The following is a 19810-nucleotide window of genomic DNA, read 5'->3' as shown; positions in this document are numbered from 1 at the left end:
CCTGTAAATCAATGACCTTAGGGGAGGGGTGGAAGAATATGTTCTAGGCTAAATTATGCCTCTGGCGGAAACTCACCATGTAGCAATAGCTACAATCTTCATCACAGATTCATTCAAGCACTGACAGAAGCTAACCAATGGCATTCCATTCTTCCCCATCCTTCCAAGCATTATACCTTGCATAGAGAATAAATAGCACATGTAACAATGACTGGAGCAAACTGGGTTATAATACAAACAGTTTATGGATCCATTACAAATTTAAGTAATTTGCATGACAAGTCGCTATAAAAGAAAAGATATGCAAATAACCAAAGCAGCAATAATTTGTGAATCTCCAAGATTATCAAGAAGCTGAGGAAGTCCTCTCTCTTCGTCTGGAGTAGATTATATTCAGATCAACATTGTAGCAATCTACAGTATGTCAAGATGACTATGACTACCTAATGACCAATATTCAAGCTTGGCTAAGAAAAGCTGAATAAAAATGTGTTTGCTGTGGTAAAGATACTAGCTTTCATCTTAACTTTAATATGAAAAAGAAGTTTATTTTCCATCCAATCATTTATCAGCTGGAAAAAAATGGAATTGCAGCTCAACTTGAACAAGGTACAGTTTGAATTTTCACCATGAAAGGTAAACATTTTTGCAATGTCTCTTGTTTTTAACTTTTTAGTTTAAACAAAATATAATATGAAACTCTTAAACAATAGGAATTCTGCAGATCCTCTTCCTAGAGATGCTGCCTGGCCTGCTGCATTCACCAGCAACTTTGATATGAAATTCTTTCCGTTTTTAAGTCAGATCTTCTTTTGCTAAAGTAAAAGTTAATCATAATAAGTTTAATAATGGAATATTAATCTCTAATTGAGTTCAAATCATTCGGGAATAAATACAGAATTCCAGAAATCCTGTTAAACTTTAAAAAAATATATTTGCATTGAGAGAATAAATTATTATCTGCTGTACATCCTCCACACTGCCCTTGAACAGGTTTTGACTTCCAGGGTGTTATGGACACATATTAGTGACTTTTATTTTTGGATAAATATCAATATTTTTCTGTCTTTTGATGAACACTGAAGCTTTCAAGCTACAAAGGATAATTTAGCATTTTTCAAACACTCCATTGTGAAGTAAACCAACATTGTACTTCACAATGGAATGTTTAAAAATTCAATAATAAAAATATAATTAGATTTCATGTTCTGAACCTACTTCTCCAGAAAGTAAATAAATTAAATACCATTTATAATTTTAAATTAAATGAATAGAAAGAGGTTGGAACTTAAAACATATTGCAAATCACAAGAAAATGCTGGAAATACTTTATAATGAGTGGAGTGATTCAAATCTATAACTTTTCATCAAAAACACTATTCATGTCCAGTTTCACTGTCTAACACAGATCTTACAGGAAATTATCACAGGAAACATTACTTACCTGAGGTGAGAACATTTGTGATTGATAAAAACTAAAATTACTTTCAACTTTTGTACCAAAGCAGAAACTGAATTCTTTGATTTGTTACCTATTGGTCTGAATAAGGCATGTAAACAAACATTAATTTGTAGTCTTGCTCTGTTTGAAATATTGGTGACCTAAAGTTGACCATTAGTAGTAAAAGCAATGCAAAGATAAAAATTGCACAAAATATATGGAGATTAACATATGTTAATTAATTCAGTTCCTCCAAAAATCTTAACACTAATATTCTAAACACATTCAGTGCTGATAGTTTACTTTGCTTTAATCTGTGAAAAAATTCTGGCACGTAAGAAGTAGGCTTATAAGATCATGGATCAAGGATCAACTTTATTCGCCAGATATATATTTGAGGGGAGGATGAGAGACTCAGTAGGAAGGACATAACAGCAATGGCCAGGACTGGATAATGAGAAGGCTCAAGCAAACAACACTGACTGGGGAAGCATTCATTGCAAAGCGGTGTCGCGGCAAAATCTGCAAAAACTCAAAAGTCTCAGGATACAGCAAAGCAGATCCAGCTGTGGAACAAAGGTAACACATGGACTCAACATCTGGTGAGACCATGGAGAACTCCAGCCAGGAAACAGCACAGACAGCTGAAGACCTCTCCACACCTGAGCTGCCCCATTGCCAAAGGAGAGACCAAGTGAGTGCCTCCCTGACACCCTAATCTATTCATCAAGGAAAGAGAGGATCAGATGGCCTAGATCCTCAGACAATGTATCTTGGAAGCAGTTCGATAACGACCTGGATTGCATCTTGGAAGCTACATTGGCAGGACCTGTCTACAGGAAAATCAACTCCCTCACAGCTGTTGTGTTCAACTTTGCTAAAGAACAACTCAGCCCAAAGGAAAAGAAAGGGGATCTTAAATCATCACAGTAGCTAAACAGGAGGGAAAGGGAGATTCGCCACCTGAGCAGTGAGATAAAGAGCCTGAACAAACAATTCAAAAACAGTCCACCTGATGAAAAAGTAGGTGTCAAAGATATAACCAGCAAACTGCAGGAACAGCTGCGGAAGCTCAGGAGGGTGGAGCAGCTGCCAAAGTGAAGAAGGGAGAAAGAGAGAAGAGCACAGTTTGTTAAAAACCCATTCAGGTTCACCAGGGCTCTTCTCAGACAGCGAAAATCTGGCACCCTAATCAGTTCAAAGCTGGAGGGGAAGAATTTCTGCAGGAGTCATTCAGCAATCCCTGTAGGAATCGGGGACAAATTCAATCCAAAGGTCCCTCAATCAAGAATCCCAGCACCTGAGCTGAATGTGGCAGAGCCCACCTGGCAGAAGGTCCAGGATATCATCAAGAGAGCAAAGTCATCTGCCGCCCCAGGATCAAGTGGTATACTCTACAAGGTATATAAGAAATGCCCAAACTCCTCCAGAGGTTGTGGAAGATAATGAGGAAGATTTGGACCAAAGGCTCTATCCCACCAAGCTGGAAAATGGCTGAAGGTTGCTTCGTTCCCAAGGAAGAAGATTCCTCCACCATCATGCAGTTTAGCATAATCTCCTTCCTTAGCAGGGAGTGCAAGATATTCTTCTCAGTGCTTGCGAGAAGTCTGACCTCTTACTTAATGGAGAACCACTACATCAACACATCCACCCAGAATGGTGGCATACCAGATTTTTCTGGGTGCCTTGAACACACCTCAATAACCAGCTAATTGATCCGCGAAGCCAGTCAGAAAAAAAGCAACCTAACAGTCACCTGGTTAGACCAATCCAATGGCAATGGATCAATTCCACATGTCCTCATCCAGGTTGGCCTGGACCACTACCATATCCCGCCAGTAACACGAGACATGATCACCAGCTATCTATGAAGATTCAAGCTACACTTCACTTCAGTCCACTTTACAACCAGGTGACAAGACCTCCAAAAAGGGATTCCAACCGGCTGTACCATCTCTCCCATCCTGTTTGTCATGGGTATGAACCTCCTCTTATCAGCATCGGCAAACGTAACCCGAGGTCCTGTGTTGGAGCCCGGCATCCGACAACCTGCAATATGGGGGTTCATGGATGACAACACAGTAACCACAGAAGATGAACAAAACCGGACTCCCTGGTAAATTTAAGACATGGCTGTAACCAACATGGTCTTCTACTAAGGCTGCTCTGGCGTTTCATAGTGCACGCGTTCCCCACGACCACTGTAGAAGGCATCAAGAGGAAAGTCAACAAGCACCTGCGGAGGTGACTGGGGATCCCCCCCATGTTTTTCTTCAGTGGGGCTGTACATAAGATCACACCAACTACAGGTCCTGTTGTCATCGATAGTGGAGGAGTTCAAGTTGGCAAAGTGTACAGTTGTGTTAACACCGAGGGGCTCCGATGACAAGCTAATAAACCAAGCAGGAGTCACAACTTGAAAGCGGGCTGCTAACTCGGCGATAGATCAGGCAGTGAGCTCCCTGCAGTTGAGAGACATCACCGGCAACGGCAAGGCCTCGGCTCTGCACATTTCCAATGATGGGGGAGTGCAAGTGTAAGAGATAGGCGTGACATGATCCAGGCAGAGGTACAGAACTGCAAGGATGAAAGGTGAGTATTGAAGCCAGTGGAATTGGGGTCACAGGGCGCCTGGATGAAATGGGATCTTCCCAAGAACAAGATTACTTGGGCAGAACTTTGGAGGCTGGAGCCCTTCCACATTTCTTTCTTCCTATGGTCCAGGTATGACACTCTCCTTATACCATCACAGCTGCACACATGGGGCTGAGAGAAGACCCAATCTGCAAGCTTTGTGGTTCACTGGCACACATACTGTCGGGATGCAAAACAGATTTAACACAAGGACGGTATAGGTGGCGCCACGACAAGGTCCTGCTGTCCCTTGCTGACACACTGAAGTAGGAAAGGAGTAAAAAGAGACCAACTGGCAGAGACAAACAGGGCAGTCATTTTCATCAAGGAGAAGGCCTCGCCAGTCGTATCAAAGAGGCCTAAATCCAATCTGCTGTAAACTGCCAAATCATGGGAGATGAGGGTCAATGTGGGGAGGAAGCTGCGGTTCCCAGAGGTGGTACAAACCACACTTTGACCAGACATCATACTGTGGTCCACCGAAGAGAAGAAAATCATCCTGGTGGAGCTCACAGTACCACAGGAGGAATGATGTGAGGAGGCTCAGGAGAGGAGGTCCCTGAAGTACCAGTCCTTAGTCCCGGAGTGCAAGGACAAAGGATGTCAGACGTGGCTATTCCCCATAGTGATTGGCTGTAGAGGGATCCCGGCAAGGCCAGCATGGAGATTTGCTGTCTACGCTGGGTCTTGATGAAAAGAGCAAGAGCCAAGTAGCTCCCAGGATGGGGGACGAAGCAGAAAGAGCCTCCTGCTGGAAGTGGAGCAGGCGAGAGGAGTTGAGCTGGAAGTCAGGAGCAGATGGACAGTGACTTGGCCACCACTGCTGACCCACCAACTGGGGAGTGCAGTGGTTAAGGGTTGAAACACTTTATGGAGGCTGGGCACCACCTGACAATGTTTGCGCCTGGTCAAAGGTTACGGTTAACTCATCAGGTAACAGAAGAGAGCACCCCAGTGTATGGTGTAAACAAGTATTAAGAATATGCTGTGGTGTGTTGATCAGCATAAGACATGCAACAGAAAACAACATTCAACATTTGTAATGAATAAAAAATGAAGTTGGAGGTAAAAGAAAAGATACAGAATAAACTATGCAAAAATACATAAATACCAGCATGTACTTACAACGTGAACAACATTATGAGAAGTAGTTGAAAATGTCTACAGTGCAGTGCAGTGACGGCTACTGGAATGGTTGATCAGGTTAAATGGCTGAAGGAAAAGGACGGCATAAAGTTTTTCCTTTAGTAGCCCTAAAGCACTTTCCAGAAGGGGGCTTTGGAATGGCGGCTTGCTGGGTGCGTAGTGTCTGCAATGACTTTTCCTGTCTACTTCTTTGTCCTGGGCACATCCAAGTCCTGCAGTGAGGGTAAACTGCGGCCACTGGCTGATGTGAGGATGCTCTCAATGATGGCAGTGCAGAATTGCACCAGAATGTTCTTGGGAAGATGGAAATGTACCACCTGCTGCAAGAAGTGCACCCTCTCCTGAGCTTTTCTGTTAATGAAGGAGGTATGGTTCTCCCACATGATGTCCAGGAACCTGAATGTTACAATGGTGTGAACTGTAGACTTGTTGGTGATGAGTGGGCTTTTGAAGGGGAGACATACTTCTCCTGAAGGTGATATGCATCTTTACGGTATTGAGACCTTTCAGTTCCAAGTTGTTGTGATTGCACCTAGACACAAGCTTGCTTATCTTTCGATGGTACTTGGATTTGTCACCTCCAGCAATTAGTCCAATGGCAGTGATGTCAGCTGCAGACTTTATCTGTTTAACTGATGGATCACTGAAAACACAGTCATTGGTACAGAGAGCAAATAGGAGAGGGGATAGAACACACCCCTATGGTGCACAAATGCTGAGTAAGCGGAATGTGGAGGTGAGCTTGCATACTGCCTCCTATCAGAAAGGAGGTTTGTGATCCACCTGCAAATGGTACCGGTATCTTAAGCTTGGAGAATTTCTCTTGCGGAAGCTCAGGGATGATGGTACTGAAGGGTGGACTGAAAGAGAATTCTGACCTATGTATCGGGGAGTCAAGATGCTATAGTATGAAGCCAAGACCAATGCTAACTGTATCATCTACAGGACTATTGGCTCTGTAGATGAACTGCTGTGGATCTAGACATCTTTGAGTTATGGATTTGAGGAATGACATGACCAGCCTTTCAAAATTCTTCATTATGATTAATGTGAGAGCAACTGGCCTGTAGTCATTGAGTCTAGAGATGTTTTGGGGAATGGAATAAGAACTGATTTCTTGAAATCTTCTGGAACGGTGCGTAGTTTGAGAGATTGATTGAAAATGTCTGTGAATTCTGTAAACAGCTGGATAGTGCAGTGTTTAAGAATAACAGGGGAGGCAAAGTCAGGGCCAGCAGCTGTCTTGGTATTTTGTTTCTTGAACAGCTTCCTCACCTACTTCTCCTTGACAATAAAGGGTGTAGGCAATTGGTGAAGGTCTTCAATGAGCAGTAGAGTATCTGTGAGTCATATGTTGTTATTTTTCTTATACAGATAAGAAGAGACTTTACATTGTGGGTGTTTTATTTCAATGATGAAATAGTATCAAAATTTAAAGATAAAAATTTAACCCTCCAGGTGCAGCTCGTTGGGCGTAGGCAGTTTAAATGGTTTCAGCATGGACTAGATGGGCCAAAGGGCTTGTTTCTGTGCTGTAGTTGTCTATGACTCTAAATAGTTTTGTTTGACACATTTAATAGAAAAAACAGTATTCAGCAAGCTTACCCATTGTTGCTGAAAATATAACAATGCCAAGAACATTCATCCCCTCACTTGATCCGGGCCCTGTTTGGTAGATTATCTCTGGAGCTGGGGTGATATCCAAGGAAATGTTGTGAATTATCTCAGAATCATTATCACTCTGAATTCCATAGATTAAAGGCATTCTCTTGGCAGCCTCATATCCTGGCACTTTGACTGAGATGACTATTGGGATGATCTTGGTTCGATACTGTGAAATAAGAAGATTTCAGTTCTCTCCAAGAGTAATTCTCTAAAATCAAATCCACATGTAAAACCACTTATTTATGTCCAACGACTCCAGTATGAACAACAATTTAAAATGAAACTTTATTCAAATGAGCCAAATTTACTTTTTTTTTCCATTTTGTCCTTAACATGCGAATTCACTTTGGGTACAACATCGCAAAGCAGCTGAGATCTAGAACCTCGAATATAGGGGAATCTTTTATGACTGTATTAGAATCTCCTGAACCATTGTAAACTCTTTAATAGACAATGACAGTTTAGGGGTGATCATTACTGTTGGTTGACATTTAACTTGACTTTTTTTTATTATTCTTGATTAGAATTGCACTTAGTTTTTTTCACTTTCTCTTACTCTGTTTTGCCGATATTAAGTAATTAAATAAAGAGGTCCACCCTGCCTGGTCCTACCTACTACCAGGCAATGCATTTCCAATCTTAACAATTCTCTATGTGAAACACATTTCTTATTTCCCTTCTAGTTCATTTGGTAATTTCGGAGGGAACAGATGGGTTTATAATCTAACTACCAATGCATTGCTTAGAGGGCATAGTTTCTCTATGTCCATTCAATCAAAACACCCCATAATTTTGAAATCATTTGATAACCTCCACTGTTTTGAAGATAATTCTCTCACTCCTGGGCATTATCTGATACAATGCATCTCTAATTTCATCCAAATGTTGTTGCAAATCCCAGTTATGATGCCCAGATTGTACATAATATACCAACTGAGACTCAGCCTGTAATTTGCAAAGGCTGATATTACTTCTTTATTTTTGTATTCAATGTATTTCATAAAATCAAACCCCCTGGTTTCTCTTTCCTGTGCTGCCCTCTTACAAAATGGTATCTTTTAAATGACGGTGTTGCTTCGCGTTGTCCTCCCCCATTTACTCTTTCACTTGGAAGTAAGTGATCTTATGGCACTATTTTACAGAAGACCAAAGACCGAGAGTTATTCATCAAAGAAAATCCCTAAAGCCAGATAACCTGATTAGGTCAGCTTCTGGAGGAGTGCAATGCACAAACTGACTGCCATATTTCCTGCATTCTAACAGCAGCCTCATCTGGAAACCTTTTGAAGTGCTTCATCTCAACTTTCCTTCCATTAACAAATCTATGCTTTAGCATCTACTATCATTTCCTTTCATATTCCATTCAGTTATAGAGTTGTTCTTTGACATTTTGAATTATTATCATTCTAGTCTTTTCTAATATTTCACAAACGAAAACTGCATAGCAGAATGACTCACCTGTTGAAATGTAGCTTGTATGAGATTAGATGGGAACATGTTCCTTTTAAGAGCAAAAAAAACCAAAATAAAGATACTTAGCGTTAGTAGGTGGTTGCAACATAAAGTATGTTCCAATTATAGTTGAAGTAAATCCCAATGAACAGTTACCATAACAAGTGAAATCAGGGGATAGAAGATTCAAAGCTTTTACCAATTCGTTAAACTGAGATAAAGTTGTCAAATGAAGAATGTTAGTACAAATATGCACAGTTTGAAATTTGATGAGAATTTGGTTGGGCCAGCCCCTGGAATTACTGATCCTGGTCATGCAACACATGAATTTACTTTCATCACATGCAGAAAATCTAATCTGCAGGCCTGAAGCATCTTGGGTTCCTTCAATTTAGTCTGGTCAATGACAGAGGTTCCAATAGTACAGCAGTCCCCAACCACCAAGCCACAGACCGGTACCAGGCCACGGAGCATGTGCTACCGGGCCGTGAGGAAACGATATGAGTCAGCTGCACCTTCCCTCATTCCCTGTCACGCACTGTTGAACTTGAACATAGGGTTGCCAACTGGCCTGTGTTTGCTGGGACATCCCGTATATTGGGCTAAATTGGTTTCTCCCATATGGGACCGTCCTTGTCCCGTATTTCCCCCGCTAAGGTAGAGCATTCCTACGAAACCTTTCGTGCCGAAATGGCGTGAAGCGAAGAAGCATTTACCATTAATTTATATGGGAAAAATTTTTGAGCGTTCCCAGACCCAAAAAATAACCTAACCAATCATACCAAATAACACATAAAACCGAAAATAAATAACACTAACATATAGTAAAAGCAGGAATGATATGATAAATATACAGCCTATATAAAGTAGAAATAATGTATGTACAGTATAGTCGGGAAGATGAAGGCAAAACCAATTTGTGGGGAAAAAATCGGCACGTCTGCACATGCTCACATCACATGCGCACACAGATGCCCCGCAAGGCTTCAAGGTCATGGTAGTCTTTCTTGGGGTAAGGTGTCCCGGGATTTGACTGCTACTTTTGCCCCTCATTTGGGAGTGAGAAAGTTGGCAACCCTAACTGTAAAAGACATGTTGAGGTGAGTTTAACCCTACTTGAACATCACCCCCCCACCCCTGGTCGGCTGGTCCGCAAGAATATTGTCAATATTAAACGGACCGTGGTGCAAAACAGGTTGGGCCCCTGCAATTGTACACTAGGTAAGTCCATCAGCCCAAAAACTCCCAGTGGCTTTAACAGTGGGCAACACCTGGCTCCAATTTTGTCAGTGAATAAAGCAATGAGTATTTAAAAATGCCTGACATATCCCACTCAAATTGAAAATTAAGCAAAAAATCTCTTAACCGTAAAGTTTTATAAATCTAAAATTGTTGTGAATATAAATAATTAAAAACATCAGGCCGAACTGGATTTTTAACGCAATTTATCTTCCCTTTCTTCATAGCCCTCTCCCACTCATGGAAATCAATGGGCTCACACCCAGGTCAGTCAGTTCTCCAGCATAATTTCTTGGAAATCTCAGCAAATTGAGTTCCATGTGTGACGAGAGTACACATAGATTAAGATGTTAACTGTCCTGTGCTGGCACCAGTGGGATCAGCAGTTGGTCTGCCACCTGTCTTCAGGAGAAAGAGAGATAAGGAAACAATGGAGCAGCATTTGGAGATGTTAATGAAGGGACGGAGGAGAGCTGTCAAGGTCGGCTCCCCTTTGAACCCTGAACTGTTTGAAGTGATGGACAGGCGATACCCCAGCAGGGGGATAAAAAGGGACAGGTTCGCTAAGGCAAGACACACACGACACCACGAGGTAACAAAACCCTGGAAGCGGTGCGCCTCCCACAAGTCGGTGGGAGTTTTGGAGGGCTGGTTGTGGGACCAAGCCATAGACGCACAGGGTGGAAAGGTACGATCGGCGGGAACCTGGTGTGTGTCCGCCCTCGCCTGGGTGCTGGGTTCACCGCAGAGAAACGATCGTATCTGGAAACGGAGGGGTCACAGTCGGTGACCTCAGAAGACATCACAAAGGGCTCGCCCGAAAGCTAACTGCGAAGAATATCAAAGGTCTGTGTGGAAGCCGTTTGAATATTCATTCGTTTTTGCTCTCTTTCTCCTTCCCTCCACTGTCCATCACCACGGCAGTGATTACTGTGAACTGAACTGAACTCAATTGAACTGAACTTTGCGTCACTTTGAAACTGGTCAGTTACCACTAGACGACGATAGAGCTTGATTGATCCTGTTATCCTAATTCTGTGTACATGCGTGTTTATCATTGCTGAACTGTTGCATTTATTATCGTTTTGATTAGAGTACTGTGTTGCTTGTTTCTTAAATAAAACTTTCTTAGTTCCAGTAATCCAGACTCCAACTGAGTGATCCATTTCTGCTGGTTTGGCAACCCAGTTACGGGGTACGTAACATAAGTGGGGTTCTCGTCCGCGATTTTGAACGCTAAATTTGGGACGGAGTAAATTGATTGGGTTAAAATTCCCGAAAGAAAGAAAAGACAAACAGCAGTAATGGAGATTGAGGAATTTCTAAAGGCGCCGACCTTGGAGGCATTAGAGGATGCCAGGAAAGCGGAATTGGCAGCTGTGGCCAAACGGTTGAATCTTGTTAAGGGGAAGTCGACAATGAGGAGAGAGGAGATACACAGAGCTATCGTAGAGCACTATGTATCTAAAGGTGTGTTTCCCCAAGGGGAGCTGGAGGTGGTGTCTATTGAAAAACCTGCTGGAGACGCGGTACAGGTGCTGCTTGAAAAACTGAGGCTCAAGCACGAGTTCCGGGTACGGCAGTTAGAACACGAAGAGAAGCAGTTAGAAAGGCAGGAGAAAGAGAAACAGTTAGAAAGGCAGGAGAGAGAGAGAGTTAGAAAGGCAGGAGAAAGAGAAACAGTTAGAAAGGCAGGAGAGAGAGAGAGAGAGACAGTTGGAGCGAGAAGAGGAGAGAGAGGTAGAAAGGCAAGAGAGAGAGAGAGACAGTTGGAAAGAGAAGAGAAAAAGAGAGAGAGAGTTGGAGAGAGCAGAGAAAGAGAGAGAGAGAAGGTTGCAGTAGTTGGAGAAACAGAGGGAAAGGGAATTCGAGCTGGAGAAGTTAAAGATAAGGGCAGAGCAGGGGCTCGTGCCGAACCAAGGTGGAGGGTTCAGGGCGACCCAGGAGGTTAGGCTGGTTCCCCCATTTGACGATACCGATGTGGATCGGTACTTTCTCCATTTCGAAAAAGTTGCTACAAGTCAGGACTGGCCGAGGGATAAGTGGGCTGTTTTGCTTCAGAGTGTACTGAAAGGGAAGGCCCAACAAGCTTACTCCGCTTTGTCCACGGAAGATGCCCAGAAGTATGAGGTGGTGAAAGAGGCCATCCTCAGGATTTATGAGTTGGTCCCGGAGGCATACCGGCAGAGGTTCCGGAATGCGAGGAAGCAGTGGGACCGCACGTATTTAGAGTTTTCCCGTGAGATGCAGACATATTGTGAGCGTTGGTGTACCTCGAAGGGGGTAGAGGGGGATTATGACAAGGTATTGGGGAAGGGACAGAGGCAGTCCCTTTGCACCAGATACACCTACAAGGCAACTTGGTCTCTGGACTAGTCACGATCGGGGTGAGGCCCGAATTACCGATGAAAGGCGTGGAAGTCTTGCTCGGTAATGACCTCGCCGGGGGAATCGTGTTCCCAGCCGTGAGATTGACAGGTCAACCTGCCAGCATTGAGGCCCCGCCCATGGACTCACAGGTTCATCCCGGGACTGTGGAAGTAAATTTAGCTGAGACGTACCAGGAGGAGGTAGAAAGTGAAAAGAAGGAGTGTAGTGAGGGAGCTGAGACAGACTTAGCATTAGCCAGGAAGGAATTTGTGCAGGCGCAGGAGTGAGACAAGGGGCTGATGGTTTTGGCGGAGACAGCTCTCTCTGACGCAGAATTAAGAAGGGAGCCAGTAGGCTATTGTGTGGAGGAGGAAGTGCTAAGGAAAAAAGGGAGACCAAGTACCGTACCCACAGATGAGGAATGGGGGGTGGTGCAAAAGAGTTATGGGAATGAGATTTTTAACCTGGCCCACAAGGTACCCCTCGGTGGACATTTTGAGGTGCTGGAGGAAACAGTTGGTGGAATCATGAAAGAGGTTTACCGGCTGCACAGGAGGAAGGATGTTATTGATTATAGCAGACGCGAACTGAGACGGTCACAGGCTTTTGATATGCTAATGAACCTAGTCGGTGTTAGCGTGGAAATCAATGAAGCTAGGGACCCCTGATAAGAAAAAAGAACCATTTTGAAAAGATGAGTATGGTATCGACCAGATGGGAGAAGGCTATTGTTTTGGCCAGCTCTGCTGATGTCTCTCCCTTAATCCCCGAACAAAGCGACTCTTTAGGAGAAGTAATTAAACGGCTCGCACACGTGTGTTTGATTGTCCCGAGGCAATGCAAAGAACTGGGACGTTGGGTGGTGTTTGTCACGCTAGGCCAGCCTAGTGAACAACACCCCTATAGAATGAGTAATTCAGTGACGAAAAGGCTAACGAACACAGAAGTGTGTATTGGCGACGTAATACGGCTGTCTGAAGCCAGCTTGATAGTGAACCTTGAAAAAAATGAGTTCGGCCACACGAAGGTCACTTATCTGGGAATTGTGGTAACACAGGGGCAGCTGGCAGCGATGCAAGCTACAGTGCGGGCTACCTCTGACATCCCAACCCCGACAGACAAGAGGGCCCTCAGAAGGCTCTTGGAGATGGTGGGGTACTGTGGAAGTTTTGCAATAACTCTGTGGTTACTACCCCTCCCCCTCCTACTAAGCCCTTGCGAGAGAAAACTAAGTCAGAATGGGACGACCCTTGTTATTGTGGTCCGGGACGAAACCCAATGCGAGGTTACATTGATCGCAATTCATCAGTGTTTTCGGCCCCACTATGAAGTTTGCTAAGTTGGAGCCTGGTTTAAGGGATTATTAATAACACATATAAAAGGAACAGAAAATGTGATGGCTGACTGTCTGTCAGGTATTGACAACTTCAAATTCGCTGTATTAGCCAAATAGCTGATGAAGATGTATATTTGTGTGTATCAAATAATGTATTCATGTTTGTAATTTTTACCCCGGTAAAAATCCTTAAAGGTGAGGGGTGTGACGAGAGTACACATAGATTAAGATGTTAACTTTCCTGTGCTGGCACCAGTGGGATCAGCAGTTGGTCTGCCACCTGTCTTCAGGAGAAAGAGAGATAAGGAAAACAATGGAGCAGCATTTGGAGATGTTAATGAAGGGACGGAAGGAGAGCTGTCAAGATCGGCTCCCCTTTGAACCCTGAACTGTTTGAAGTGATGGACAGGTGATACCCCAGCAGGGGGATAAAAAGGGACAGGTTCACTAAGGCAAGACACACACGACACCACGAGGTAACGAGACCCTGGAAGCGGTGCGCCTCCCACAAGTCAGTGGGAGTTTTGGAGGGCTGGTTGTGGGACCAAGCCATAGATGCACAGGGTGGAAAGGTACGATCAGCGGGAACCTGGTGTGTGTCCGCCCTTGCCTGGGTGCTGGGTTCACCGCAGAGAAACGATCATATCTGGAAACGGAGGGGTCACAGTCGGTGACCTCAGAAGACATCACAAAGGGCTCGCCCGAAAGCTGACTGCGAAGAATATCAAAGGTCTGTGTGGAAGCCGTTTGAATATTCATTTGTTTTTACTCTCTTTCTCCTTCCCCCCACTGTCCATCGCCACGGCAGTGATTACTGTGAACTGAACTGAACTCAATTGAACTGAACTTTGCGTCACTTTGAAACTGGTCAGTTACCCCTAGACGACGATAGAGCTTGATTGATCCTGTTATCCTAATTCTGTGTACATGTGTGTTTATCATTGCTGAACTGTTGCATTTATTATCCTTTTGATTAGAGTACTGTGTTGCTTGTTTCTTAAATAAAACTTTCTTAGTTCCAGTAATCCAGACTCCAACTGAGTGATCCATTTCTGCTGGTTTGGCAACCCAGTTACGGGGTACATAACACATGAAACAGTGGACCATTCTGATTTGTTGAGACAAGACAGGGTACGTCATTTGTCCACTCTTGATGAACATAATGATATATTTAATAATAGTAGAATTGCTAATATTTAATTATTTAGGAATTGACCATTGAGCCTTAAATTTATATCTAATACTAAAGCTTAATATGTTAGAGATTGAAATGATTACAGTTCTGGCTGTGCTGATTATTAACCTTGGATTTTGCTTTTAACTAACACATAAGAATTGTTTTAAAAGGACTGTTGTTACACTAACGAGTAACATTAATTCATTATCCATTTATTGATATGTCCAGCAATAAAATTCCTGCAGTTCTGAGATACTAGAAGTTATAATTTACACAGCTGTCTTCTAGATACTCTAAACCTTCTCCAGAACTTCATTCCAGTGATCTGTTTGTTTATGAAATGGTGAATTAACAGGTCTCTAAGCTCAGCTGAATACTAATAATAAATAGATCCTGGACTATTTTCCTCTTCCTTTCCTGGGCTGAGGAAATTTGGTGTTGCCACTAACTAACCCAGGCCATGAAATAAACACAAATCCTCCCATGACTCAATGCCATACTGGACAATTTATTAACTGGTCCAGTGTGGAGGTTGATCTCTGATAAATATGCATTGTAACACATAATTCATCATTCTCCAATTTCATGAAATATAAAGGCATATAATTCAGAACAGCAAAGATTCAAAATGGTTTCGAAAGCAGACCAGGGATACCACCTCTAATCATGACTACCAAATAAAATTTGACACAGTCACATTGTAGCTCATTTGACGAAATCTTGTTCAAAGAGGAAGACTTTTTAACAGTATCATAATGGAAGAAGAGAGAGGTATCAGGATGAGAATCAGAATCAGGTTTAATATCACCTGCATATTTCGTGAATTTTGTTAACTTTGCGGCAGCAGTAAAATACAATACATAATAGAGAAAAAATGTGAATTACCTAAGTATATGCGTGCGTGTGTGTGTGTGTAGTTAAATCAAATTAGTGGTGCAAAAAAATAGAAATAAACAAGTAGTAAGGTAGTGTTCATGGGTTCACTGTCCATTCAGAAATCAAATGGCAGAGGGGAAGAAGCTGTTCCTGAATCATTGAATGTGTGCCTTCAGGTTTCTGTACCTTCTTCCTGATAGTAGCAATGAAAAGAAGGCATGTCCTGGGTGATGGGGGCTCTTAACGGTGGACGCGGCCTTTTTGAGTCTATGGAAGCTAGTGCCCATGATGGAGATGACTTAGTTTACAATTTTCGGCCGCTTACTTCAATCCTGTATAGTTGCTCTCCCACTATCTCCCACCCCCATACCAGATGCTAATGCAGCCAGTATGAATTATGGAGCTTGGAACTGCTGAAAGCCTGACTACAGTTGGTGAAACAATTAATATTGGGAATTCACGAAGGAACAGAAATGGAAGAGATTGCAAAGATCTACATTTTCATCCAGGTCATTTATATACATCACATTTGCACAGAGATCTTGGGATCCAAGTTCATATCTCCTTCAAAGTGGCTACACAAGTTGATAAAGTGGTTAAGAAGCTTATGGAATGCTTGCTTTCATTAATCAAGGCATTGAGTTCAAAAGTCAATTTTATAAAACTCTGGTTAGGCTGCATCTAGAGTATTGTGTACAGTTCTCATCAGCCAACTATAAAAAAGGGTTTTGAAGGATGAGAGGGTGCAGTAGAATTTTACTAGGATGCTTCCTGGTTTAGAGGACATGTGCTATCACAAGAGGCTAGATAAACTTGAGTTGTTTTCTCCAGAGCGCCAGAAGCTGAGGAGAGATCTGATAGAGGTTTACAAGGTTATGGGAGACATAGATAGAGTGGACAGAGAGTTTTTTGTTTTCCAAGGCATGCATTGAAGGTTAGAGAGGGTAGTTTTCAACGGGGGTGTGAAGGCTAGGTTTTTTACTCAGAGAATAATGGATGTTTGGAATGCACTGCCTGGTATGGTAGTAGAGGTAAATATATTAGAGGCTTTTAAGAGATGTTTGGATAAGCACATGAATGTAAGAAAGATGGAGGAATACAGACATGGTGTAAGTAGGGAGATTGATGTGTGGGTGTTTTTGATTTGCTTTTTAGCTGGTTCAGCACAACATTATTGGCAAATGGCCTGTTCCTGTGTCACACTTTTCTATGTTCTACCGGAGGGCATGCATTTAAATGAGAGAGGTTTAGTTCAAAGGAGATATGCAGAAAAAGTGTGGTCAAGACTGGCAGTGAAGGCAATTATGAAGAGGCAGAGTTAGGCCTTTTGTCCCATCAAGTCTGCTCTGTCATTCAATCATGGCTGATCCTATTTTTCCCTCCTCAGCCTCACCAGCTTGCATGATGCAAGCAAATTTCTAGCCAAGAAATATTCAAATAGACAAGATATGCATCTTAATTTAGAGGCATAACACCCATCAAACGCCCATGGGTTTTTTGAATTTCATTCAGGTGTGCAAGTGAGAATTTAGAAGAACTAGAAGGTTGAGATGTCACCTCTCATGACTACATTATTCAGATTTTAGTTAACTTGTAAAAATAACAATGCGATTGCAATGCAGTCCATAAAAACTAAATATTAGTTGTGATATGTTTTGATGTACAAGTGTCAAATAAATGTGGATCTTGAAATATGGGCAGCAAAATAGTAGATAAGTTCCAATGAATTCAGTCACTGAAGTTTTAAAAATATTTTTAACATGCTTCAGCAATGAGTGTATTTTCAATTTAGCATAACTGGGTAACTTTAGTAACATGGGACATAGAGTAGTGCATCACAGTATAAGTGCTTCAGCCTATAATACTGTGCCATCCTTTTAATCTACTCAAAAATCAATCTAGTCCATTTCTCCCACATAGCCCTCCATTTTTCTTTCATCCATGTGCCTTTCTTAAACGTCACTACAGTACCTGCCTCTACCACCACCCCAATAGTGAATTCCATGAACCTAGCCCGCTCTGTGTAAAAAAAAAACCTACTTCTGATATTTCCCCATTCCTTCCTCCAATCACCTTAAAATTATGTCCTCTCACATTAGCTATTGCCACCTTGAGAAAAATATGCTGGCTGCACACACTGTCAATACCTCTTATCATCCTGCACACCTCTATAAAGTTACCTCTCATCCTCCTTCGCTTCAAAGAGAAAAGCCCTAGCTTGCTCAACTTTTCCTCATAAACATACTCTTTATTCTATGCAGCACCCTAGTAAATCTTCTTTGCACTTCTCCTAAAACTTCCACATCCTTCCTAAAAAGAGGTGACCAGAACTGAACACAATATTCTAAGCATGGTCTAATCAGGGTTTTGTAAAACTGCAATATCACCTTGTGGCTCTTGAACACAATCCCCAGACTAATGAAGACCAACAAATGATACCCCTTCTTAACAACCCTATCAACGAGTGGCAACATTGAGGGATCTATAGACGTGGATTCCCAGATACCTCTGTTCCTCCATGTGGTCAAGAATTCTGTGCAGGAACTTTCAAAGTTCAAAAAAAACTTATTATCAAAGTACATATATGTCACCATATACAATCCTGAGATTCATTTTCTTGCAGGCATACTTAATAAATCTTTATAATAATAACCATAACAGAATCAATGACAGACTGCACCGGCTTGGAAATTCAACCAGTATGTGAAAGACAACAAACTGTGCAAATACAAAAAGAAAGAAATAATAATAATAAATAAATAAGCAATAAATATTGAGAACACGAGATGAAGAGTTCTTGAAAGTGAATCTATTGACTGTGGGAACATTTCAAAAACGGGGCAAGTGAAGTTGAATTAACTTTGAGGGATCTATAGACGTGATACTTCTGTTCCTCTACATCGGAAAAAAAGAATGTCAGGAAACTACAATGGGCTGGCTATGGAGATAATGTATTTGGCTGATAAACACATCATTACTAAAGTAAATAGTTACTAAATCATTTTAAAAAGATACAATCCACAATCACAAAAAAATCATAATATTACAAATAGTAAACCAAAAGGGCAAATATAGCATGCAAAGTTCCTTCTAGCATCAAACCATTCTTAAGGTGTCTTGAAATTTTGTTTTTCATGATGGGCAGTGTTTAATGCAAAATTATTAAGAACTCAGTTAAAACTCCTACAACTCATCTTGCATGAAGCCTTTATAGCCAGCTGAGAAATTAAACATTCATCATTCAGAAACATGAGAAAATCTGCAGACTCTGGAATCCAAAGCAACAAAATCAGTCCTGATAAAGCCTGAAATATCGACTGTTTACTTTTTTTCCATAGAAGCTGCCTGGCCTGTTGAGTTCCTCCAGCATTTTGTATGTGTTCCATTCATCATTCAGTCCAGCATTGAAGTCTGACCACATTAGTAAATGAATTGCTGTTATTTCATTCAAATAGCTGACATTGTGAGTTGGTAACCTATTTGGGAGAAATATCAAGATTGACCCAAAATGACCTAAATCTGCCAATCATCTCCAAAAAGTAGTTTATAGACCAATTGTTGACAATGATTTTAAGTTGCTTTCCCCATCGAAAATTAAATAAGAAAAATATAATTTAAAACAAGTTCAAAGCAGTAGTAAGTTATATTAATATGTTTTAAAAGTTCATAACTTATGCATAGTAAGACATTTTAAAAAATTAAGAGTGAAGAACATGATTAGGTTCAAATTTACTTTTGGCTTAAGCATAGCTAGAGTATAATTTTATCTGTTTGTTGCCATTTGCCTGAACAAATTTAACTAACTTTTTGAAGTACAATGTTCGAGCTGGAAACTTAAAAAAAACATTTCAAAGGTTAAAATAGATAGGCCTAACTGAGAGAACTAGAAACTAATCTTTCAGCTTATAGCACCACACATAAAAGTTGCTGGTGAATGCAGCAGGCCAGGCAGCATCTCTAGGAAGAGGTACAGTTGATGTTTCAGGCCGAGACCCCTCGTCAGGACTAACTGAAAGAAGAGCTAGTAAGAGATTCGAAAGTGGGAGGGGGAGGGAGAGATCCGAAATGATAGAAGACAGGAGGGGGAGGGATGGAGTCAAGAGCTGGACAGTTGATTGGCAAAAGGGATATGAGAGGATCATGGGACAGGAGGCCTAGGGAGAAAGAAAGGGGGAGGGGGGAAAACCAGAGGATGGGCAAGGGGTATAGTGAGGGGGACAGAGGGAGAAAAAGGAGAGAGAGATAAAGAATGCATGTCTAGGAAGAGGTACAGTCGATGTTTCGGGCCGAGACCCTTCGTCAGGACTTTTGAAGGCCTTCTGTCCCATGATCCTCTCATATCCCTTTTGCCAATCAACTGTCCAGCTCTTGGCTCCATCCCTCCCCCTCCTGTCTTCTCCTATCATTTCGGATCTCTCACTCCCCCTCCCACTTTCAAATCTCTTACTAGCTCTTCTTTCAGTTAGTCCTGACG

General features: G+C 42.0%; 1 protein-coding gene across 2 annotated transcripts in view; it reads right to left on the bottom strand.

The window, feature by feature from the left end:
- The window catches only part of slc1a7a (solute carrier family 1 member 7a), a 90762-nt gene that overhangs the window by 30415 nt on the left and 40537 nt on the right, over positions 1–19810 (bottom strand). For both annotated transcript variants that reach the window (XM_063064238.1, XM_063064237.1), the window contains 3 exons: positions 8345–8387; positions 6827–7052; positions 77–176 (listed from right to left, as the gene is read on the bottom strand). In XM_063064238.1, coding sequence (XP_062920308.1) covers positions 77–176; positions 6827–7052; positions 8345–8387 — 369 coding nt within the window. The remainder of the gene's footprint in view (positions 1–76; positions 177–6826; positions 7053–8344; positions 8388–19810) is intronic.

This window comes from Mobula hypostoma, chromosome 12 (genome assembly GCF_963921235.1).
Source record: "Mobula hypostoma chromosome 12, sMobHyp1.1, whole genome shotgun sequence".
NCBI classification, from domain to species: domain Eukaryota; kingdom Metazoa; phylum Chordata; class Chondrichthyes; order Myliobatiformes; family Myliobatidae; genus Mobula; species Mobula hypostoma.
This window is presented reverse-complemented; position numbering and strand designations above follow the sequence as displayed.